At 59.3% G+C, this 19,428-nt stretch overlaps 1 protein-coding gene across 2 annotated transcripts; it reads right to left on the reverse strand.

Annotated features, from left to right (window-relative positions):
• Positions 1-2,129: 2,129 nt before the first annotated feature.
• Positions 2,130-12,193, reverse strand: UBXN6 (UBX domain protein 6). 2 transcript variants are annotated; one of them, XM_042977805.1, is made up of 10 exons: positions 12,053-12,193; positions 9,390-9,553; positions 9,001-9,065; positions 7,610-7,738; positions 4,744-4,841; positions 4,105-4,180; positions 3,447-3,531; positions 2,976-3,326; positions 2,615-2,763; positions 2,130-2,280 (listed from the first exon to the last, which is right to left on the reverse strand). In XM_042977805.1, the coding sequence occupies exons 1-10, from the start codon at positions 12,133-12,135 to the stop codon at positions 2,152-2,154; spliced, it is 1,329 nt and encodes a 442-aa protein (XP_042833739.1). In that variant the 5' UTR covers positions 12,136-12,193; the 3' UTR covers positions 2,130-2,151. The 2 variants fall into 2 exon arrangements, with proteins under 2 accessions (XP_042833739.1, XP_042833740.1); XM_042977806.1 differs by lacking the exon at positions 12,053-12,193 and adding an exon at positions 10,483-11,088.
• Between the last annotated feature and the right edge of the window lie 7,235 nt (positions 12,194-19,428).

Consider the following 19,428-nt stretch of genomic DNA (forward strand, 5'->3'; position numbering starts at 1 on the left):
CCCTGTGCTGACCTAGTTCAAGGTGAAGGCTTCTCAGAAGGTACCCACGCCAGCCAGTCCCCCCTGCCCGTCCCTGAGGTGAGCAGTCCAGTCCAGTCCGGCCGCCGGGACCCGAACTGTGCTTCCAGATCAGCATCGGGGTCGGGCCACGGCTTGGGAAGAGCGTGCAGGTGGCTGTGGGCTCCTGGGCGCCCCGGTCACCGAGGCCCCGCGGCGGCTCTACGTTGGGGCTGTGGTAGGCCCCCCAGAGGCATCTGAGCACATCGGAGACCCGGGGGAGCCGAGATTCTGGCAGAGCTCGTGGACTCCATTCGGCCCGGGCTCCCCGTTTCTGCTCCTGCCGCCCCCACGGGAGACGAGGGAGGCAGCTGCCGAGTCCGTGTTCTGCGTGGACCGGATGCGGCCAACACAGGGTCACCCCACCCCACCCCACCCCACCCTCGGGGCACTCAAAGGCGAGGGCCCCGTTTCTCCCACCCGTTTGGGCGGGGCTGATGAACACCCCCGTTGCGGGGTGAGGGCCCGGGCCCTGACCGGGGCTCCCTGGGAGGGGTGGGCACAGCTGTAGTACATCTGTGAACGGGACCACCTCAAACCCCTCGGGTCCCCTGAAACCCGTTCTGATCGGCCACCCAACCACTTGCAGTCAGCTCCGAGTAGCAGTGGGGCAGGGAGGGGACGTGGGGCCAGGGGGACAGGTCGTGTTGGGTTTCCAAGATGGGAGAGCCAAGGAGGACAGTCCCAGGTCTTGCCGTGTGAGAACAGAGTAGCTGGTGGCCCAGGTGGGAAGCAAAGGCACACGCGGGGGCTGTCCGCTGGCTGGGGGTCTACGGGCGACGCTTGGTTTTGGAATTCCATCCGGGGCCTCCGAGCTTCACGTCTGTCCGTCACCCAGCTGGCGGTGGCCGGAGAACCGGCTGCCACGGGCCTCTGTGCGGGGGCGGGCAGGGTCTCGGAAGGGCTGGAGCGGGGCCGGTCTGGGGGGAGAGGAGGGGACAGTGCAGGTGAGCGGTTACGGGCATCTCACCTTGGGGTGGGACCAGGGACAGCGCCTCCCCGTTTATCCATTTCCTGTGGCTGCTGTAACAAATCACTGCCAATTTGGCTTAAAACCAAACGTGCTTTTACAGTTCGGGGAAGTCAAAAGTCTCACGTGGGCCTCGGGTTACAACTCCGTGCCTCCTGGACATCCCGGAGGGGGGCCGTTTCCCTACCTTCCAGCTCCCCGAGGTGCGGGTGTTGACTCGGGCCCCTCTTCCCTCCTCCCTCTTTGACACCTGCGGCCTGGCGTCTCTCACCTCCTCCCACGCGAGGACCCCTGTGGTGATGCTGGGCCCACCGGGATAGCCAGGACGCTCCCCATCTGGGGACCATCAATCGCACCCGCGGCCCCTCTTCTCCATAAGGTGACAATTACAGGGACTGGGACCGAGAACGGGCCATCTGCAGGGACCTTGTCCTGCCCAGCACAGGACCACAGTAAAACAGAGCCTTCGAGGGACCCTGGCCCCCTCACGCCGGGTCCCTGGGAGGCCTGCCATCAGCAGGTATCCATCTACCTGGTCCCATCCCACTGGGAGCCACGCCCGGGCCTCCTCCGCGGGCAGCTCCGCAGCCACTGCCCCTACCCTGTGTGGCACCAGCTCCAATTCACCACCAGGAGACTAGACACACGTCCCGTTTATTTGGGTTCGTAACTCAGTAATCACAGGACCGAGTCCCGACAGGCTCCGCGTCTCCCTCTTCCGTCGCCCTCCCCAGCCACCCCGCGGCTCGACGTCAGGGCCAGCGGCGGCCACCTGGACCACAGCACGTGGGGACAGGGCACGTGCCACAGGCCTACTCTCCTGCCGGGAGTTCTGCGATCAGGTGACAGTGGCCGTAGCCGGCTGACACCCAGTGCGGAAGGAAGGAGGACAGCCCGGCAGCCGCCTCCTGAGAGCCCTCTCCAGGTGGCGGTCCCAGGCCCCCGTCGCAGCCGACCAGCGCCGTGCCCCGTGCCTGCAGGGCTCTGTGGACCAGGGCGAGCAGTTCTGGAGAAGCGGGGTACCCTGGGTGGTGGGAGAAAGGGTGCGGGGGGAGCGGAGCGGTGGAGGCCGCAGGAGAGCATGAGACAGACCCACGCGGGGTAAAGCCAACCCTGCTTTTATTTCACGAGAGCTTCTCGATGGTCGACAGGAGCTCAGGTTTCAGGATAGAAGAGTCCGGTTCCGCCCCTGCGGCCCTGAGGTCCTCCAGCAGGGCTGCGTCCCACGAGAAGGTCAGGAGGGCGGAGGGCACCTGCGGTGGGCCGGAAGCCTCAGCCTCGCTCAGGCCTTGACGTGACTCTCCCGTCTTCCCGCTCGACCGCCCCCCGTCAGAGCCGGGACCCCGCTCGCTCCGGCTCGCTCCAGCTGCTGCCCGTAGGGGACAACGGTCCCCGCCATCAGCCCAGTCCCGCAGCAGGGACCCGGCGAGAGCCGGGGACTAGAGGGAGGCACGTAGGCGGGAAGGTGGGACTTGAACCCGAGAGCCCAGCCCCGTCCCCGGACCCCTGGGCCGCGCGCCGCCCAGCGCTGGAGTTCGTGCCTCCAGGACATCCAGAGACCCGCCCGCGGGCAGCCCCCTCGCTCACCAGCCCGCACTCGTCGAAGGCCGGGCTCTCCTCCTCCGACAACCTCTGCCCGCCCGAGGCCAGCAGCTCGAAAGGCAGCCAGTCGCTCTGCAAGGCCTCCCGGACGAAGGCATACAGCGCGGCCACCCGCTCCCGGGCGTAGAAGGTGCCTGGGTGGGCGGGACAGTCGGTGGGGCCGGAGTTCAGGGGAGCACCCCGGCCCCCACCCCAGCCCGCGCCCACCCGGCTCCCGAGGGAGGGAGGACAGACTGTGATGCCTCCTCCCACGATGAGCACAGACCGGGGAGGCCTTGGGCTCCCGTCCCGCGGCACCCAGCCGGGCCCCGTCGCCCGCAGCCCCGGCCCCCCCGGGCGCACCCACCCTGGAGCAGGCAGCCGTCGGGGAAGCGGACGCGCAGCAGCGTGTAGGTGTATCTGCGCCGCTCTCTCTGCTCCTCCCTCTCCCGCATGGCCTTGGTCCGCAGCACACTCAGCCGCTCCACGGCCTCGGACCGGAGCCTCTGTTCCCGCCTGACCTCCTCCGCCGTGAGGGTGAAGAAGTCCCCGGGCAGGTCAAACTGGGAGGCCAGGGGCGAGGGCTGGAAGACGCGGCGCTGGCGGGCCAGCGTGGCCCGCACGGGCTCGGCGCCCAGCAGCTGCTCCTTGTGCTTCCGCAGGCTCTGGGGCTGGGCCAGGGCGGCCTCGCTCAGCACGTAGAACTCCTCGGGGCCCTCTGGGGCAGGCGCGGGTCACTGCTGCGGCAGGGAGAGCCCCCCACCCCACCCCTGCCGCCCGGAGGGGCCCTCCCGCCCCTCCTCCCAGCACGGCCGGCGCCCTGCTCCACCTGCCTTACCCTGATCGGGCACCGGAAGCAGGGCCTTCTGGAAGCCGACGGCCTCAAAAAACTCGTGGGTCCCTTCCAGGCAGTTAATTCGCTCCTGGGAGTGGAGCCAGTGGTCACCAGGGCCCTGCTGGCCGCCCCGCCCGCCCGGCCTCGCAGCAGCCGCTAGGCCCTGACGGGCGAAGCCGCGGAAGCTGCCCGCAGGGCTGAGCACGAACGCGCTCGCCTCAACACGGGCTGCAGGGCGCCCCCCAGCTGCTCGCAGAGGGCACGGGACCCCAGGAGGTCACCGACCAGGTGAGGAAGGAGGCCGAGAAGCCACAGGACAACAGGAGGGGCCCAGGGGTGGGGGCGGTGGCTGCGTGGGAAGCCGGGGGCGGGAAGGGGCCGCCGGGAGACAGACAGCAGGTGCCCCGCCAGTGGCGCAGGTAACACGGGCCAGGGTGGCGGGACCCCGAGATTTCTCCACAGAAACCAGAAGTCTGTGTTCGCGGGAGAAATCTCGCCAGCGCCGACCTCCTCCCCGCTGATTCAAATTCAAGTCGGAACAGCCGGGGCGAGGGGGAGAGCGGGCCAAACACCACGACGCTCGCCCCGTGTGCCCGGGGCCCTCGCTCCCCCGCGGCTGCCTGGTCTGGCCGCCACCCCCACGCCGGGGCCGCGTGTGCACCTGAAACACGCGGTTCTGTAGCTTGATCTTCCTGTACTTCTCTTCCTCGGGGTGCAGGCAGATGTTGTCCAGGTACCTGGGGGGGCCCGCGGCCGTGTGGGAACAGTGAGCCCAGAGGGGGCCGTCGCCGGCCCCCCCCCGCTCCTGCCTCCCCTCGAGGGCACCAGCGAACGCACAGGGGGCTGTGGCAGGGCCAGGCTAACGGACCACTAAAGCCCGTGGGTGCCCCGTGGCCGGGGGCCGGGGCTCACAAGCAACGTGCACTTCCTGGCGCTCCCTGCCCCCCCCCCAGACCTGTTGGAGCAGACGAGGGGAGGGGGTGGGACCCTGCCCCCCGCCCCCCGCCCAGACGAGGGGAGGGGGTGGGACCCTGCCCCCCCCGCCCCCCGCCCCCTTCCCACCTTCCTACAGTGATCCCGGAGGAAAGCAGCAGGTCGGGACCTCCTGATTTGGTAAACCCCTTCGTTTTACAGGCAGGTCAACTGAGGCCCAGAGGGCCTGGGGGGGGGGGGGAGTGCAGGGCGGGGACTGGCTGCAGCCCCAGTGCCCAGCTCCTTCCGGGCACCCCCCGGCAGGCTGTGGCGGAGGCCCGGCTGTCGGGGCGGGGGACACTCAGCTGGGAGGGCTGCGGCTGCTCACTTGGCGATGGTGTCCACACCCAGCTTCACCCTGTCCCGGTCTCTGTTGAACGTGTGGATCTTCATGATGGAGGCAGCCACGGGGTCGGTGGAGAAGTGCTGGGGGAGGGAGGGGACGCACCGGAAGCGCTCACCTGGGGGTTGGAGGCCCGCAGGCACCTCTCCCTCCCCCAGCAGCTGGCCTCTCGACTCAGGTGACAACAGGTGACAGCAGGCCAGGAACATTCCACTGAAGCAAACTCAACTGGACGCTCCCAGCCAAGAAAGGAGGAGAAAGCCCTTCGGTGGCCCCATCCTGAGCCTCAGCCCTGCCCTCGCCTCGAGGGAAGAGGGGCGTCACAGCCCAGATTATGCCTCCGGGGGTCCACCCATCTGACAACTCTGCCCGTGGGAGGGAAGAGGGCAGGGACACAGAAAGACGGAGAAAGCAGGAGGGGAAGTTCCCAGGCTTGTGTGACCGGCCCAGCCTCCTCGGGACCATCGCAAACCCCCAGGGAAACCCATACGGGAATTCGCTTGGTGACAGAGACATGTGCCACAGCTATGACCAAAAAGGCGTTTTCAGTAAAAAAGGGAGTGTGCGTGCGGGGGGCAACACGGGGTAGGTGTCAGGGAACAAAGAGTGGTCCGTATGCCTCATACTCCGCAGGGCAATAGCTTCTAGTCAGATCAGAGTCTTTGGGGGGGGGTTTCAAATTTTTATTTTGAGAGAGAGCCCATGTGAGTGGGGCTGGGGCAGAGAGAGGGAGGGAGGGAGAGAAGGAGGGAGGCAGAGAGACAGAATCCCAAGCAGGCTCCACACTGTCAGTGCAGAGCCCAGTGCAGGTCTCGAACCCACAAACCACGAGATCCTGACCTGAACTGATACCGAAAGTCAGGCCCTCGACCAATTGAGCCACCCAAGGCGCCTCTAGTCGGATCAAAGCTTCAAACGTTAAAACAAACAACAGAAAGCAGGGCGCCTGGGTGGCTCAGTGGGTTGAGCCTCCGACTTCGGTTCAGGTCATGATCCCACGGTTCGTGGGTTCGAGCCCCGCGTCCGGCTCTGTGCTGACAGCTCGGAGCCTGGATGGAGCCTGCTTCAGATTCTGTCTCCATCTCTCTCTGCCCCTTTCCCCACTGGTGCTCTGTCTCTATCAAAAATAAAGAAACATTTAAAAAATTAAAAAAACAACAAAAAGCAAAACAGAAAAGCACTAGCAAAGTGGGGAAGGCCTTTCCGAGCGTGCCACAAAACACAGAAGTCACAGGACCGACACATTTAACCAGAGATCGAAAATTTCTACACAGCAAGGTGACCACGAGCACAACCGGAAAGTGAAAACCGAGGGGAAAATATTCATGCTGCATATTATAGGCAAAAGACCAACTTCCCTAACAGGTGAAGGGTGCCCGTGAATCGGGGTGCCTGGGGGGCTCAGTCGGTTGAGCGTCCAACTCGATTTCGGCTCAGGTCGTGATCTCACGGTTGGCGAGATCGAGCCCCCGAGTCGGACTCTGCGCGGACAGTGTGGAGCCTGCTTGGGATTCTCTCCCTCCCTCTCTTTCTGCTGCTCCCCTGCTCGCACATGCACGCTCGTGCTTGTTCCCTCTCAAATAAATAAACACTAAAAAAAAAAAAAAAAAAGCCTAGAAATCGAGAAAAAGTCCAACTACACGACACAAAACCGGGCCAAGGGCGCATTCTCACAGGAAAATACGGCCAGTCCGGGCCAAACTGAGGGAAACGCGCACGGAAACCGTCCCGAGATGTTCTCCACTGTCACTTCCGGCAGAAGACGAAGGGTCTGTGCGCCCACAGTGACGGTGTGGGGCCGGTGACGTGGGCACCTTCCCCGACGCTGCCGGTGCAGTGTGAGTCGGGACGGCGCCTACGCGGGTTCCTCGGCCACCGCCGTCCACACCCCGCACGCACGTCCCGCTTCCGCGCCCGCACCGAGCCCACGGCTCAGAGAAGCCACAGCCAAGGCTTTCCACCACGTGACTGCTGTCACTAGGGAAGGACGGGGAGCTTCCGACATGCTCATCGGCAAGGAGCCGGTCGGACAGTTACGGAGCAGGGCGTACGGTGAGGCTGGCTAACAAGAACGCAGAACTTTCTCCCAAATGCTTCAGAACAAGCCAGAAAGGGACGACCGCGCGAACGGGGCGAAACTGTTAACGGCTGGCTGCACGGTGCGAAGGCATTAGGGAGGCTCACGGAATTAAGGCTGCTGATCAGTGGGCCTTAAAATAGCGACAGGAGCCTGGATGATCCCCGAGGGCCAAATGCAACCTCAAGGTCCCTTTACGGGGAAGAGACAAGAGAGGGGACAGCCTGAGCAAGGCGCCACGGCCACGGAACACAGACAAGCCTGGAAGCAGGAAAAGGCCCAGACGCGCGCGCCCCCCCCCCCCCCAGAGCGCCCAGAAGGAAGTCGGCCCGGCCGCCGCCTTGAGTCGGGGCAGCCAGACCCACGTCACCCTTCTGACTCCCAGGGACTGTGAGACAATAAACGAGGCCGCCCGCTTTGCGACGACCTGTTCTAACGGGATCGGGAAACCCGAGCCCCGGGTGCGGGGGATGCGGGGGTTCGGCAGTTTGCGTGCACCTGCGACCGATCTCTCCCCGGAAGGGGGCCTGCACGCCTTACAGGGGCCGCCTCCAGGAAGGGTGGCCGAGCGGGGGCTTTTCTCTACCCACCCGTCTGTATCCTGAGCTTCGGACCCCACGGAAAGCCTGCCTTTGAAGAGAGACGGAAGCAAACGCGATACAGGCAGGCGCAGACGATACCGAGGGTCCGTGCCACCCAGCTCTCCCGGCTCTGGCGCCGGGACCTCTAGGTGGCAGGGCGGTGGAGGAGGGGGGACACGGGGCTGCCACTCACCGAGAGAATGGCCTCTTTGATGTGTGCATCCCGCTGGTCCTTCCTGAGCGTGGCCCCCGTGAGCGGGCAGGTGAAGCACACCGCGGGCACTGCCAGGTGGGTCGAGCCCTCCTCTCTGGGCTCAGGCACCTGGGGGGACGGGGCGAAGGCGGCTGACCCCGGACTGCGGACAGAGGCCGGCCCGAGCCGCTGACAGCATGGCCCCGGCAGCCGCACGGCCCCGGTCCCGACGCTTCCCCCCTTTGCTTCTTTAGCCGTGGGACACCTTGGCCCAGTGACTGGGCCCCTTCTGCCCCGTAAATGGCTCTGCAGGGCCGCCGCACCCCAACGAGAAAGGGACAGAAAGTGTGAAGCCGCTTCGGACACGGAGCAAACGCTCCATCAACGGCTCTGGCTGTTCCCGTTTCCCTGGTGAGGAAGGGCCTTTGGTGGAGGGCTCGGGAGTCACGGTGGCCCAGATGAGTCCAGACCTCCCTCTGGACCTCGATTCCTAGGCATCGTCTAGGGCCGCTTCGGTCCTTAAAACTCAGTGAGACCTTGGGGCGGCTCCGTCTGTTAAGCGTCCGACCTCGGCTCAGGTCACGATCTTACCCTTGTGGGTTCGAGCCCCGCGTCGGGCTCTGTGCTGACAGCTGGGAGCCTGGAGCCTGCTTCCGGTTCTCTGTCTCCCTTTCTCTCTGCCCCTCCCCTGCGCTGTCTCTGTCTCCCTCTCAAAAATAAATAAACGTTAAAAAAACTGTCTTTAATAAATCAACATTAAAAAAATACTTAAAAAAAAATCACTCAACAGGGGCGACTGGGGGGCTCAGTCGGTTAAGCTTCTGACTTCAGCTCAGGTCATGATTTCACAATTTGTGAGTTCGAGCCCCACATCGGGCCCTGTGCTGCCAGCTCAAAGCCTGAAACCTGCTTCTGATTCTATGTCTCTGCTTCTCTCTGCTCCTCCCCTGCTCAAGCTCTCTCTCTCTCTCTCTCTCAAAAATAAAGAAACATTAAAAACAAAACACAAAAAACCCTCAGTGTGACCTCAAAGGTCAAGCTGCTCAGAACACCCTTTCTGCCAGGTTCTCCTTCAAAGCCCACCTCCCCCAGCAAGGCCTCCCTGATTACACCAGTCTCTGAAGGGCCCCCCCACCCCCCCGGGCAAGCAGCAGAGGGCAGGAGCTGAGTGCGAAGGTCCCAGTCAACACCACCTTCAACCACAACCTGCCTCCACTGTTCTGGCGTGCCTCACAAGCTTCCTTTTGCCCAAGGCCAGACGTGACCTCTATCCGCCCCGGCACCCACGTGCCTACTGCCCGAGGCTCGCCGATTTGACCAATGAGGGACAGAACCCGCTCCCTGCCCCAGGATGGCCCTCAGGTGTCCTGCTGCCCCGTGGATGTGCTTACCCTGTTGGTCCCTGGGGCCTCTGGGCTCCCGCTGACAGGGGCTTCGGCTCGAAGTTCCTTTCTCACTGGAGAGAGGGCAGAGACGGGTCAGTTGGGGGCCCTGCCCTGGCCCCAGGCACACTCCACCCCCGCCCCCGCACATCCCAAGGGGGTCAAGTTCTAGTCCTTCCCCCGGTCAGGCCCCCCTGCCTGAGCCACCTCTCCACGCCCCTAGGTTTCACCTGACGGCCCGACGATGGCCCCGTCTCGCTCCCGTCTCCCCTCCTCGGCCTCTCAGACCCCAGCGCCCCGGTGCCTTCCACCCTGCACCCCCCACTCTCACAAGTGAGATTTCGCGTGAGACCTTGCTTCACGTCCCCACGCCGCACCGGAAGACGGCCACAGCTCACCCTGGTTCCGGATGGACTCCTGCGACGTGGGGCCCCGGGCCCTGGGCTGCTTCTGTTCGAGCCGGGCCAGGGCTGCCGCGGCTGCCATCTGGGCCTCGTCGGTGGGTCCCTGGCGGGGCTGCTGGAGCGCGGGCTGGTTGGGTTTCCCTCTGGGGGCCCTCTCCCTGGGAAGAGACAGAGGGAAGGCGGGGTGACACGGGCTCAGGCGCAAGAGCCTCTGTCCCTCTCCCACTTCTGCCCCATCGGACAGAAACGTCCCTCTGTCCCAGGGACCACCCGCAGCCACGCGATGGTTCTAACGCAGAAAGAAAGGCCCCTGGAGACAGACGGCAGTTCCGCCTCCAGTTCCACCCCTTGGGGGGAGTCCCGCAGCGGCCTGGGCCTTGGGGTCAAGGCAGCTAACGGGGGGGCAAGGGGGGGACAGAGGCCCGCCCCCACCGGCCGCCACGGATGCACGTGAGGGGGCACCTTTCGCCTTCAGGAACCGGTGAGACTCAAAGGTGTCCCTCCCCTCCTCGATCCCTTTCCTTCCAGCCTACGACAGCCAGGTGGCACGGCTTCACTTAGGGAGCACCGACCGTGTGCCCGGCCACGTGCCAGGCCACGTGGCGGGGGCTGGGTTTCCTCTCCCCCCACGTGGCCACACCCCAGCCCCCTGTGATTACTTAGTTCTACAAAAACACGGTTTTCAAGACGCCTCGCCTGCCCTCTTCGAGGCCCCGCTGGGCAGCCACGGGGACCGTTCTAAAACCTAAGCCGGAGCTCGTCACTCCTCTGCACCAAGCCCTTCGGCCCCATGCACAACACAATCCTGAAGCCCCCTTGGGCCTGCAGGCCCTTCACAACCCGCCCGCTCCCCTCCTTCACGCCTCCCTGTCTACACTGGTTTCCTACTGCTGCTCCCGCAGGCCCAAGTGGCTCCCACCACAGGGCCTTTGCACTTTCTGCACTTTCTGGCCGAACTGTTCAGTCTGCAGATGGGGGGCGGGGGTGAGGAAAGAAGTCTGGGGGCAGCTGGGGCGGCTTCAGGGTCTGTGTGTGTGTGGTGGGGAGGGGGGCGGGGGGAGGCAATTTCCACTTGGCTGCACCTCACCTCATCCAGCTCAGCTCGAATGTCTCCTTCTCGGAGAGGTGTTCCCAGACCACCTAAGGGCCCCCAGCCGTTGCTATCTCCTGCCCCTGCTTATTTTTCTTCGTGGCCCTGAGTACCGACTGCTCTGTCACCACCCCTGTCCCGATTTAGCTGTCCACCTCTCCCCACTAGAAGATGAGCCCTGAGACAGCAGGAACCTTCTCTGAGCCGCATGGTGACAGCGCTTGTCACACACCCCGAGCCTCGTCTTGCCCCACGCGCGTCACAGAAGTCTGGATCTCCACACTGCTCCCCTCTTCTCTCCTCCCGGGTTCTCATCTCCCACAGCCATCCCCCACACGGCCCCCGCGTCTTTCCTGTCACGCTCAGTCCCCGCTGCTGCACCAACCCCCACCACTTGTTCAACAAATGAATGCACCCCCTTGTCTGGCCCTCTCCCAGGCTGCCCTCCTCTCCCCGCTCAGGCTCCCGGGACCTGATCTTGTCCACCGGCCTTCCCTCCTTGACTCATGAACCAGGCCCTCGTGGGCCTCCTCCGGCCAGTCCCGGGAGCCCCCATCCCCGCGACAGATGCACTGATGTCATGCACCCACTCTCCCTCACCCACCCCTGCTACCCTGTCCCCCCTGGCGCCTCCCTGCCTCTCCCCCCCTACCACTCCGGGCCCCACCTCTTCACAATCCCTTCCATTATTCCTCAGGGGCCCCACCCCCTCTGCACTTCCTTTGCTCAATCCACCCCCGGCCCACCAGAGCCCTCACTGTCACACACCTCCCCCACTGGGTCTCCAGTCTCGCCCCCGCGTCCTTCTCTTCCCCAGGCACTCCCCGGACAAGCCACAGACGCCTGGATGTGCGCCCTGCCGGACCTCCCTCTTCTCCCCTCTCCTCCCACGTCTCTCTCAGGACCTGCCTTCGGCTTCAACCGTCACCCACAAGGCCCCCATCTCCTCCCTGTCACAGATGTCTCCAGCTCACCTCCACCCACTCCCCTCCTCTTCCCTCCCAGACCTTCCTCAGCCAATTCAACCCCCGCTCCCCCGATCCTCTGAGACCTCTTCCAACCCCGCCTCAGGCTCCCTGGACTTAAGCTCTCTGACCCGGTCCTCCCTCGCGCTCCAGAGCCAGGGCCCAGACCCCTAAGGCCACGGACGCGAAGCCTCTCCCCTCTCCCCGGCCCCAGCTGTACTTGACTCTCCAGGCTCTGTGTCCAATCTCTGTACACAGAGACCCCCCCCCAAAACTGGATGACGCCTCTTGGGGGCCCCTTCTCCGCCCGCCTACTCTCCTACGGTTTCTCCGCGGACCCCCAGCTGCTTGCAACCCCGCCCCCCTAGCCCCCGCCTCCAGCCCCTCCCCCTCGGGCCTCTCTCCCCCGTGCCCCGCCCCCGGAGGCCACCCCTCCCCCTTACTCCCACCCTTGCCCCCCGTGCCCCGCCCCCGGAGGCCACCCCTCCCCCTTACTCCCACCCTGGCCCCCCGTGCCCCGCCCCCAGAGGTCTCTCCCCACCCTCGGACGCCCCTCCCCGCCCCTGCCCCCCGGATCTCAAGCCCCAGCGCCGGTCACGCACCCCACGGACTCCGTGAGCTTCTGACCAGGCCCCGCACTCTTGAACTTGATGTCAGCCTTGATCTCCTGGAAGAATTTCTTCATGGTGGCGGCGGGCCCGGCGGCAGGGGGCCGCGGGGGGCGGGGGGGGCGCAGGGCCCAGTCGGGGTGGGGCCGGCAGGAGCCAACAACCGGAAAGAAAATACCTCGCTGCCGGAAGTCCCACCTTCGCGCCGGCGCCCACGTGACAATCGGCCCGGTGCGCCTCTCTAGCTCTCCGCGCCTCGCTGGCCCACGGCGGCCGCTCTGCACCGTCGGCCGCGTCTCGGTGGTTAGTCGGGCCTCAGTTGCCAGGGGCGACGAGCTCGCTTCCAGCGGGTGGCTGTGCCCGCGCGCCCTGCACCTCGTTCCCCAGAGGGGTGACCGGAGAGGGCGGGAGAAGCCCGCAGAGCCCACGGAGACAGCGCTGGCCCTGACCTTTCCCCGGACCGAAAACCTTCCCTGGCTCCCGCATGCAGTGCAGGGTGGGGGCCGTGCAGGACCGTAACGAGCCAGCCCCGCGTCTGGCACCGGTGGTCAGGCGCACGTGGTGGGGGACGTGGGAAGGGGCGCCTGAGCCGGGGCCTGGGGACCCACGGTGGCGCATCCCCTAGGGGCCTGGGTTACGGAGCTCTGACGTCATCCTGAGGGCCTGCGCAGTGTTTAGGGGGAGAATCCGGTGCAGCCCAAACCAACCTTCCTTTAACTTCCTACGCGCTGGGGATAAGAACAGCACCCACGTCCACGTCGTTGGAGGATTATAAGGGTAACGATGCCGTTAGAAATCATTCAATAAATGGAGCGCTTTAAGATGATCTACTCCGTTTTGTTGGTTTTTTGGGAGTCGGCTCTGTACCAGCAAGGAAGAAAACAAGGAAATCCTTGACCTCGCAGACCTCATGATGTTTTCCATGGGGTTGGGGAGAGAAGACAGACAACATGATAAATAAAGTTTACGGCCGAGGGGACGATGTTAACGTGCTGGAGAGAAAAAGTGGACAGTTTGCAACATCAACTAAGGGGGTCGGGTGCAAGAAAGGGACATTTTTCGGACCACCAGGGAAATGTGAATGTGTCTGGGCGGTAGATGATAGAAAGGGGCTGTTGTTGACCTTTTTTCGTTTATTTGATTTTTGAGAGGGAGAGCCCAGCGGGGGAGAGGCAAAGAGAGAGAGGGAGATACTGAATCCCAAGCAGGCTCCAGGCTCTGAGCTGTCAGCACTGAGCCCATCGCGGGGCTCGAACTCATGAACCACGAGATCATAACCTGAGCCGAAGTTGGACCCTTAACCCACTGAGCCACCCAGGCGCCCCACTTCTGGACTTTTCATAGGAGTGATAGTGGCGTGGTAGTTATGGTCCATTTGGGCTTTGTTTTATCTTTTGACCTTTTTCATCCATTTCTCCCACCCCCCTGCCTTTGGCAAGCACCAACCAGTTCTTGTCTATGACTTTGGTGGGGCTCTTTTCGCTTGTACTTTTGTTTGTGTAGATCCCACATACGAGAGAGATCATACTGTATTTGCTTTTCTCTGACTTATTTCACTTGATGCCCTTGCTGTCCATCTATGCTGTCACAAATGGCAAGATTTCGTTCTTTTTTTTGGGGGGGGGGGGGCTAATATTCCATTGTATGTCCATACCACATTTTCTTTATCCGTTCATCCATCGTGGCCACTTGGGTTGTTTCCATATCTTGGCTATTGTAAATCGTGCTGCAACAGGATTGTAGGACTGAGCCCCATGTGGGACTCTGTGCATGCTGGGCATGGAGCCCGCTTATCTCATTCCCTCTGCGCCTCTCTCCGGCTTGAGCTCTCTCTCTCTCTCTCTCTCAAAAGATAAAAATAAAAAATCGTAGCCATTTTAACAGGTGTCAGGTGATAGTTTATGGGTGTTATTTGCATTTTCCTAACGATGAGTTGATCACCTTTTCATGTACCTGTTGGCCGTCTGTATGTTTTCTTTGGAAAAACGTCTTCAGATGGAGGAAGGAGGCCTGACCCAAGGAACGCAGGAAGCTTCCAGAAAGCTGGGAAAGGCAAGGAGATGGATTCCCCCCCAGAACCTCCAAAAGTAGTACAATTCAGCCAACAGAAGGATTGTATCTCGGTGGGACTCATCTTGGACTTTTCCCGCCAAAATGGTAACAATAAACTTGCATTGTTTTAAGTCACTAAGTTGGCGGTAATTTGTTACGTAAATAGGTAGCAAAAGCAACCCCTAGGCCATATAACCCGAAGAAATAAGTCCTGCTATTTCTCCCCAATTTATAGAGGAGTTTACAAAGTTCCAAACACGCTTGTCCATAGCACCACAGCTTTCAGAGGGAGGATTCGAACCCAGGACCAGCAGATCTAACGACACTTCACTGAGGTGCTTCTCAAATTGTAATGCACACTCCAGGTCCATGGAGAGCTTCTTTAGATGTACATTCTGATGCATAGATCTTGAGGGGGCTATGATTCTGCACCCCCACACCCCCACCTCCCACCCCCACGTGAGAGTGCAGGAGGCTGGTCTAGGAGGACTGAAACTTGCCTGGCACTGAGCAAGCCCATAATAGATGAATACGTTATGAGGCGCCTGGGTGGTTCAGTTGGTTGAACGTCCAATTTGATTTCAGCTCAGGGCATGATCTCACGGTCTGTGAGTTCGAGGCCGGCGTGGGAATCTGTGCTGACAGCTCGGAGCCTGCTGGGGATTCTCTCTTCCTGTCTCTCTGCCCCTCTGCCTCCTCTCAAAATAAATAAATAAACATTTAGGGTGCCTGCGTGGCTCAGTCAGTTAAGCGGCTGACTGGCTTCGGTCATGATCTCACGGTTCGTGAGTTCAAGCCCCGCATCTGGCTCTGTGCTGACAGCCCGGAGCCTGGAGCCTGCTTCTGATTCTGTGTCTCCCTCTCTCTGCACCTCCCCTGCTCATGCTCTGTCTCTCAAAAGATAAATAAATGTTAAAAAAATTTTTTTAATTAAATAAATAAACTTAAAAATAAATAAATAAGTAAACATTTAAAAAAAAAAAAACAAAACCCTGTAAGAGATGAATATGTTACTATTACAGCTCAGGCAGGGAAATGTTCTTAGGTAAGTGGAATCCAACACTCTGTGGCGGGGGGTGTGGGGGCGTCCAAACCCCAGTGTTACCCTTCTGCCTCAGTTTCCCCATCTGGAAAGCAGGGATGACAAATAACTGATCTAGAAATGAAATGTTAATAACCTACTACATAAGGTGACCTGGGGGCACCTGGCTGGCTCAGTTGGTGGATCATGTGACTCTCTAACTTAAGGTCATGAGTTTGAGCCCCACATTGGGGGTAGAGGTTACTTGAAAAAAAAATAATAATAATAATGTGGCCTGGAACATATTGGCTGCTCTATAAACGTTACCGATTTTTTAAAAACAGATTTTATTATTTTTTAAATATTTATTTATTTTTGAGAGAAAGTGCATGAGCAGGGGAGGGGCAGAGAGGGGGGGCGGGGACAGAGGATCTGAAGCAGGCTCTGGGCTGACAGCAGAGAGCCCAACGCGGGGCTCGAACTCACAAACCGTGAGATCATGACCCGAGTCGAAGTCGGATGCTCAACCGACTGAGCCACCCAGGCGCCCCAAGATTTTACTGTTAAGTAATCTCTACACCCAACGTGGAGCTTGAATCCGTGACCCCGAGATCAAGCATCCCACGCTCCACCGACTCAGCCAGCCCTGTGCCCCTAAATGTGACTTATTATTGTACTTGGCTAAGTGTGCGGTAAATATTTCCTAATGACAGTCCCCTGGTAAACTGGAGGCCAAGTCTGTAGCACACAGTAGGTGCTCAGGCCACCTGCTGATTAGAGGGGCCGTTTTCCTCTCTTGCCTCTGCCCGCCACTTTGGGGGGCCCTCCCCCACCTTCTGGGAGAACCCCGGCCCCAGCTCTCATCAGAGCCTGATCGTTTCCCAGCCGCTCCGTGTAGCTCAATGAATTCTGGGCAGGACGTCTGGTTTTCTGCGCTGGTTCAAGGTCTGGGGGAAAAGTGGGCACCGAATCAGGAGGGCTTTGGAGGCAGGGCCCCACAGAAGTGGCATCTGAGTCCTTGGACTTGAGGTATGACGTCAGGCAAATCATACCCCTCTCTGGGCTTCAGTCTCTCCAGCGGGACCTAATTCAGGCCCCTCTGCACCGTCTTCCTCATTCCCTGTTTGACTTCCACATTTGTCCCTTTTGTGACTTAGCAGTTACAAAATACAGGACACCCCATCGTATCTGAATTTCTGATAAAAACACGTTAACGTTATCTATGTAACGTTAAACGACAATTTTAACCATTTTAAAGAACTAGGAGTCAGATACTTTTATTTGATAATATTTACCATTATTTTTCTTACTGTGGTAAAACATATATATATATATATATATATATATAACATAAAATTTATAATTTTCACCATTTTATTTTTTTAATTTTTTTTTAACGTTTATTTATTTTTGAGACAGAGAGAGACAGAGCATGAACAGGGGAGGGGCAGAGAGAGAGGGAGACACAGACTCTGAAACAGGCTCCAGGCTCTGAGCGGTCAGCACAGAGCCCGACGCGGGGCTCGAACTCACGGACCGTGAGATCGTGACCTGAGGGAAGTCGGACGCTTAACCGACCGAGCCACCCAGGCGCCCCTAATTTTCACCGTTTTAAGTGCACAGCTCAGTGAGATCAAGCACATTCGCACTGTTGTGCAACCACCCTCACCACCCGTCTTCCAGACTTTCTCGTGTCCCCAAACTGAGACTCTGTCCCCGTGAAACAGTGACTCCCCAGCCCCTGCCCCAGTCCTGGCTCCCACCATCTACTCTGTAGTAGAATGGGACTCCTCTGGGGACCTCCTATGAGTGGGATCCTACAGAAGTTGTCATTTGTGTCTGGCTTGTTTCATTGAGCATGATGTGTTCAAGGTTCATCCACATTGTAGGATGTGTAACAAATCATTTTCTAGTTTAGAGATATCACAAATATTGCATGAGACAAAGAGAACATACTTACGGTGAAAAAGCATTTGTCGTGTATCGACAATTGAGATTTAACTGGGCATTCTGAATTTTATCTTTAAGGATACAATTCAACGAATTTCACTGTATATTTGCAAAGTAGTAAGACCCAGCACCACGATCTAAGTTTAGAACCTATCCATCACCCCAAGAAGAAACCTCATGGCCCTTTTTGTGGAATTATAACTTTCGCTCTGGATTTCTACCGCTTGTTCAAGGCAACTGCTTTGTGTCTTGAAAGAATTGCCTTGCCCCCCCCCCCCCCCCCCCGCCCTGCCTTTTGGACATTCCATCAAATGGCATATGACGTTGGGATCAGAGAATATGTGACTTTTTGTCTGGCTTATTTCACTGAGTCTAGTGTTTTTGAGGCTCATTCAGGTTGTAGTGGGTCAATGCTCCTTTCATTACTGAATAGTGTTTTGTTGTCAGGATAGAGCACGTCTGGTTTATCCATTCACCTGTAGATGGAGACTTGGGTGTTGGCGCTTTTTGGCTGTTGAGAATCATGTTGTGGCGTCTACTGGCGTGCCAGTTTTTATGTGGAGTGTATCTTCATTTCTCTTGGGTAGACACTTCGAGATGGAACTGGTAGGTCACGTGGTTAAGTCTGTTTAACTCTAAAAGAAAAGTATTGGGGCGCCTGGGTGGCTCAGTCGGTTGGGTGTCCGACTTCGGCTCAGGTCACGATCTCGTGGTCTGTGAGTTCGAGCCCCGCGTCGGGCTCTGGGCTGATGGCTCAGAGCCTGGAGCCTGCTTCCAATTCTGTGTCTCCCTCTCTCTCTGCCCCTCCCCCATTCATGCTCTGTCTCTCTCTGTCTCAAAAATAAATAAAACGCTAAAAAAATTTTTAAAAAAAAATAAAAGTATTTTTGAGATATATTTCACACGTATAAGGAAGTATCTTGAGACTAAAGAATGATGTTTGTACCCTGCGATCAAATCTGTCCAATGTTTTCCCAAGAAGCTAAAGTAGGGGTGCCTGGGTGGCTCAGTTGGCTGGGAATCTGGCTCTTGGTTGCTGCTCAGGTCATGATTCGCTGGGAGTCCGCATCCAGCTCTGTGCTGACAGTGTGGAGCCTGCGTGGGATTCTCTCTCCTTCTCTCTCTGCCCCTTCCCTGCTCACACTGTCTCTCTCAAAATAAATAAATAAAAACTTGCGGTGCCTGGGTGGCTCAGCTGGTTAAGCGTCCGACTTCAGCTCAGGTCATGATCTCACGGTTCGTGAGTTCAAGCCCTGCGACCGGCTCTGTGCTGACAGCTCGGAGCCTGGATGGAGCCTGCTTCTGATTATGTCTCCATATCTCTCTGCCCCTTTCCCCACTCGTGCTCTGTCTCTCTCTCAAATATAAATAAAACGTTAAAAAAATAAAAACTTAAGAACCCGAAGCTTAAGTAAAAGCTAAACTTCTCACAAATGTCCACAAGGCACTACGACAGGTCCTCAGTAGACCCCTAGAGCCTTACCTGCCTGTCCCATTCATTCACTCCATCATCTTTAGCTTAGGCGTTTGCACTTGCTATCAGCTCTGCCTTAAGCGCCCTCTCAGTATCCACTTCGCCGTATTGACCAATTTCTATTCATCCTGCCAGTCTCCAGTTAGACCACATCCTGCAAAAAAACCCTCCCTGTTCCCTCCCCCACTACTCAGCATTTTCTTAAGCTCTCTGGCTCTTTTGAGTTCCTACAAAGGGTCCTAATTACAAAGAAATTAAGTGGCTAACAACTTCTAGTACTCCCAGTATTTCTGATTGCCAGGCACACTTCACAGCGCTTTAGGGGTGATGAAATCACCCTAATTTTCACTTTTACGCCCCTCTAAGATAGGCACCCTTATGAGTCCCATTTTATAGGTCGGTAGACTAAGGCACGGAGTTTAAGGAATTTGGCCACGCAGTGCGCAACAGCTTTCTAAAATGAATATGCATAACGGGTATCTCGTGGCTCGGCTCAAGACATTCCCGGGAGGGAAGAAGTTCCTGGCCAGTGCGCTCTGTGGCTGTTACTCCAAAGAACACCTCAAGTCCCGCCCCTCCCAAGCCCCGCCCCTCGGGCAGGCAACGGCGCGTCCCTATTTTGAGTTGAACCTCTTCTATCACCATATCCAATGGCGAACAGCTGCTTTAGCCCCGCCCCCTGTGGTAGCCAATGACTGCTCCTTACCTTGAGGCCCTTTCGAGTGGTAGCCAATGGCCTGCGGCCCTCCGTTCAGCCCCGGCTCGTGGAGCGGGCGGCTTTCAGGGCCCCGCCCCCTGCATTGATTAGGCCTCCTTTCGGTGGTAGCCAATGGCCTGCCTCCTACTTTTAAAGCCCTCTTTCCGTGGCGGCCT

This window comes from Panthera tigris, chromosome A2 (assembly GCF_018350195.1).
Source record: "Panthera tigris isolate Pti1 chromosome A2, P.tigris_Pti1_mat1.1, whole genome shotgun sequence".
NCBI classification, from domain to species: domain Eukaryota; kingdom Metazoa; phylum Chordata; class Mammalia; order Carnivora; family Felidae; genus Panthera; species Panthera tigris.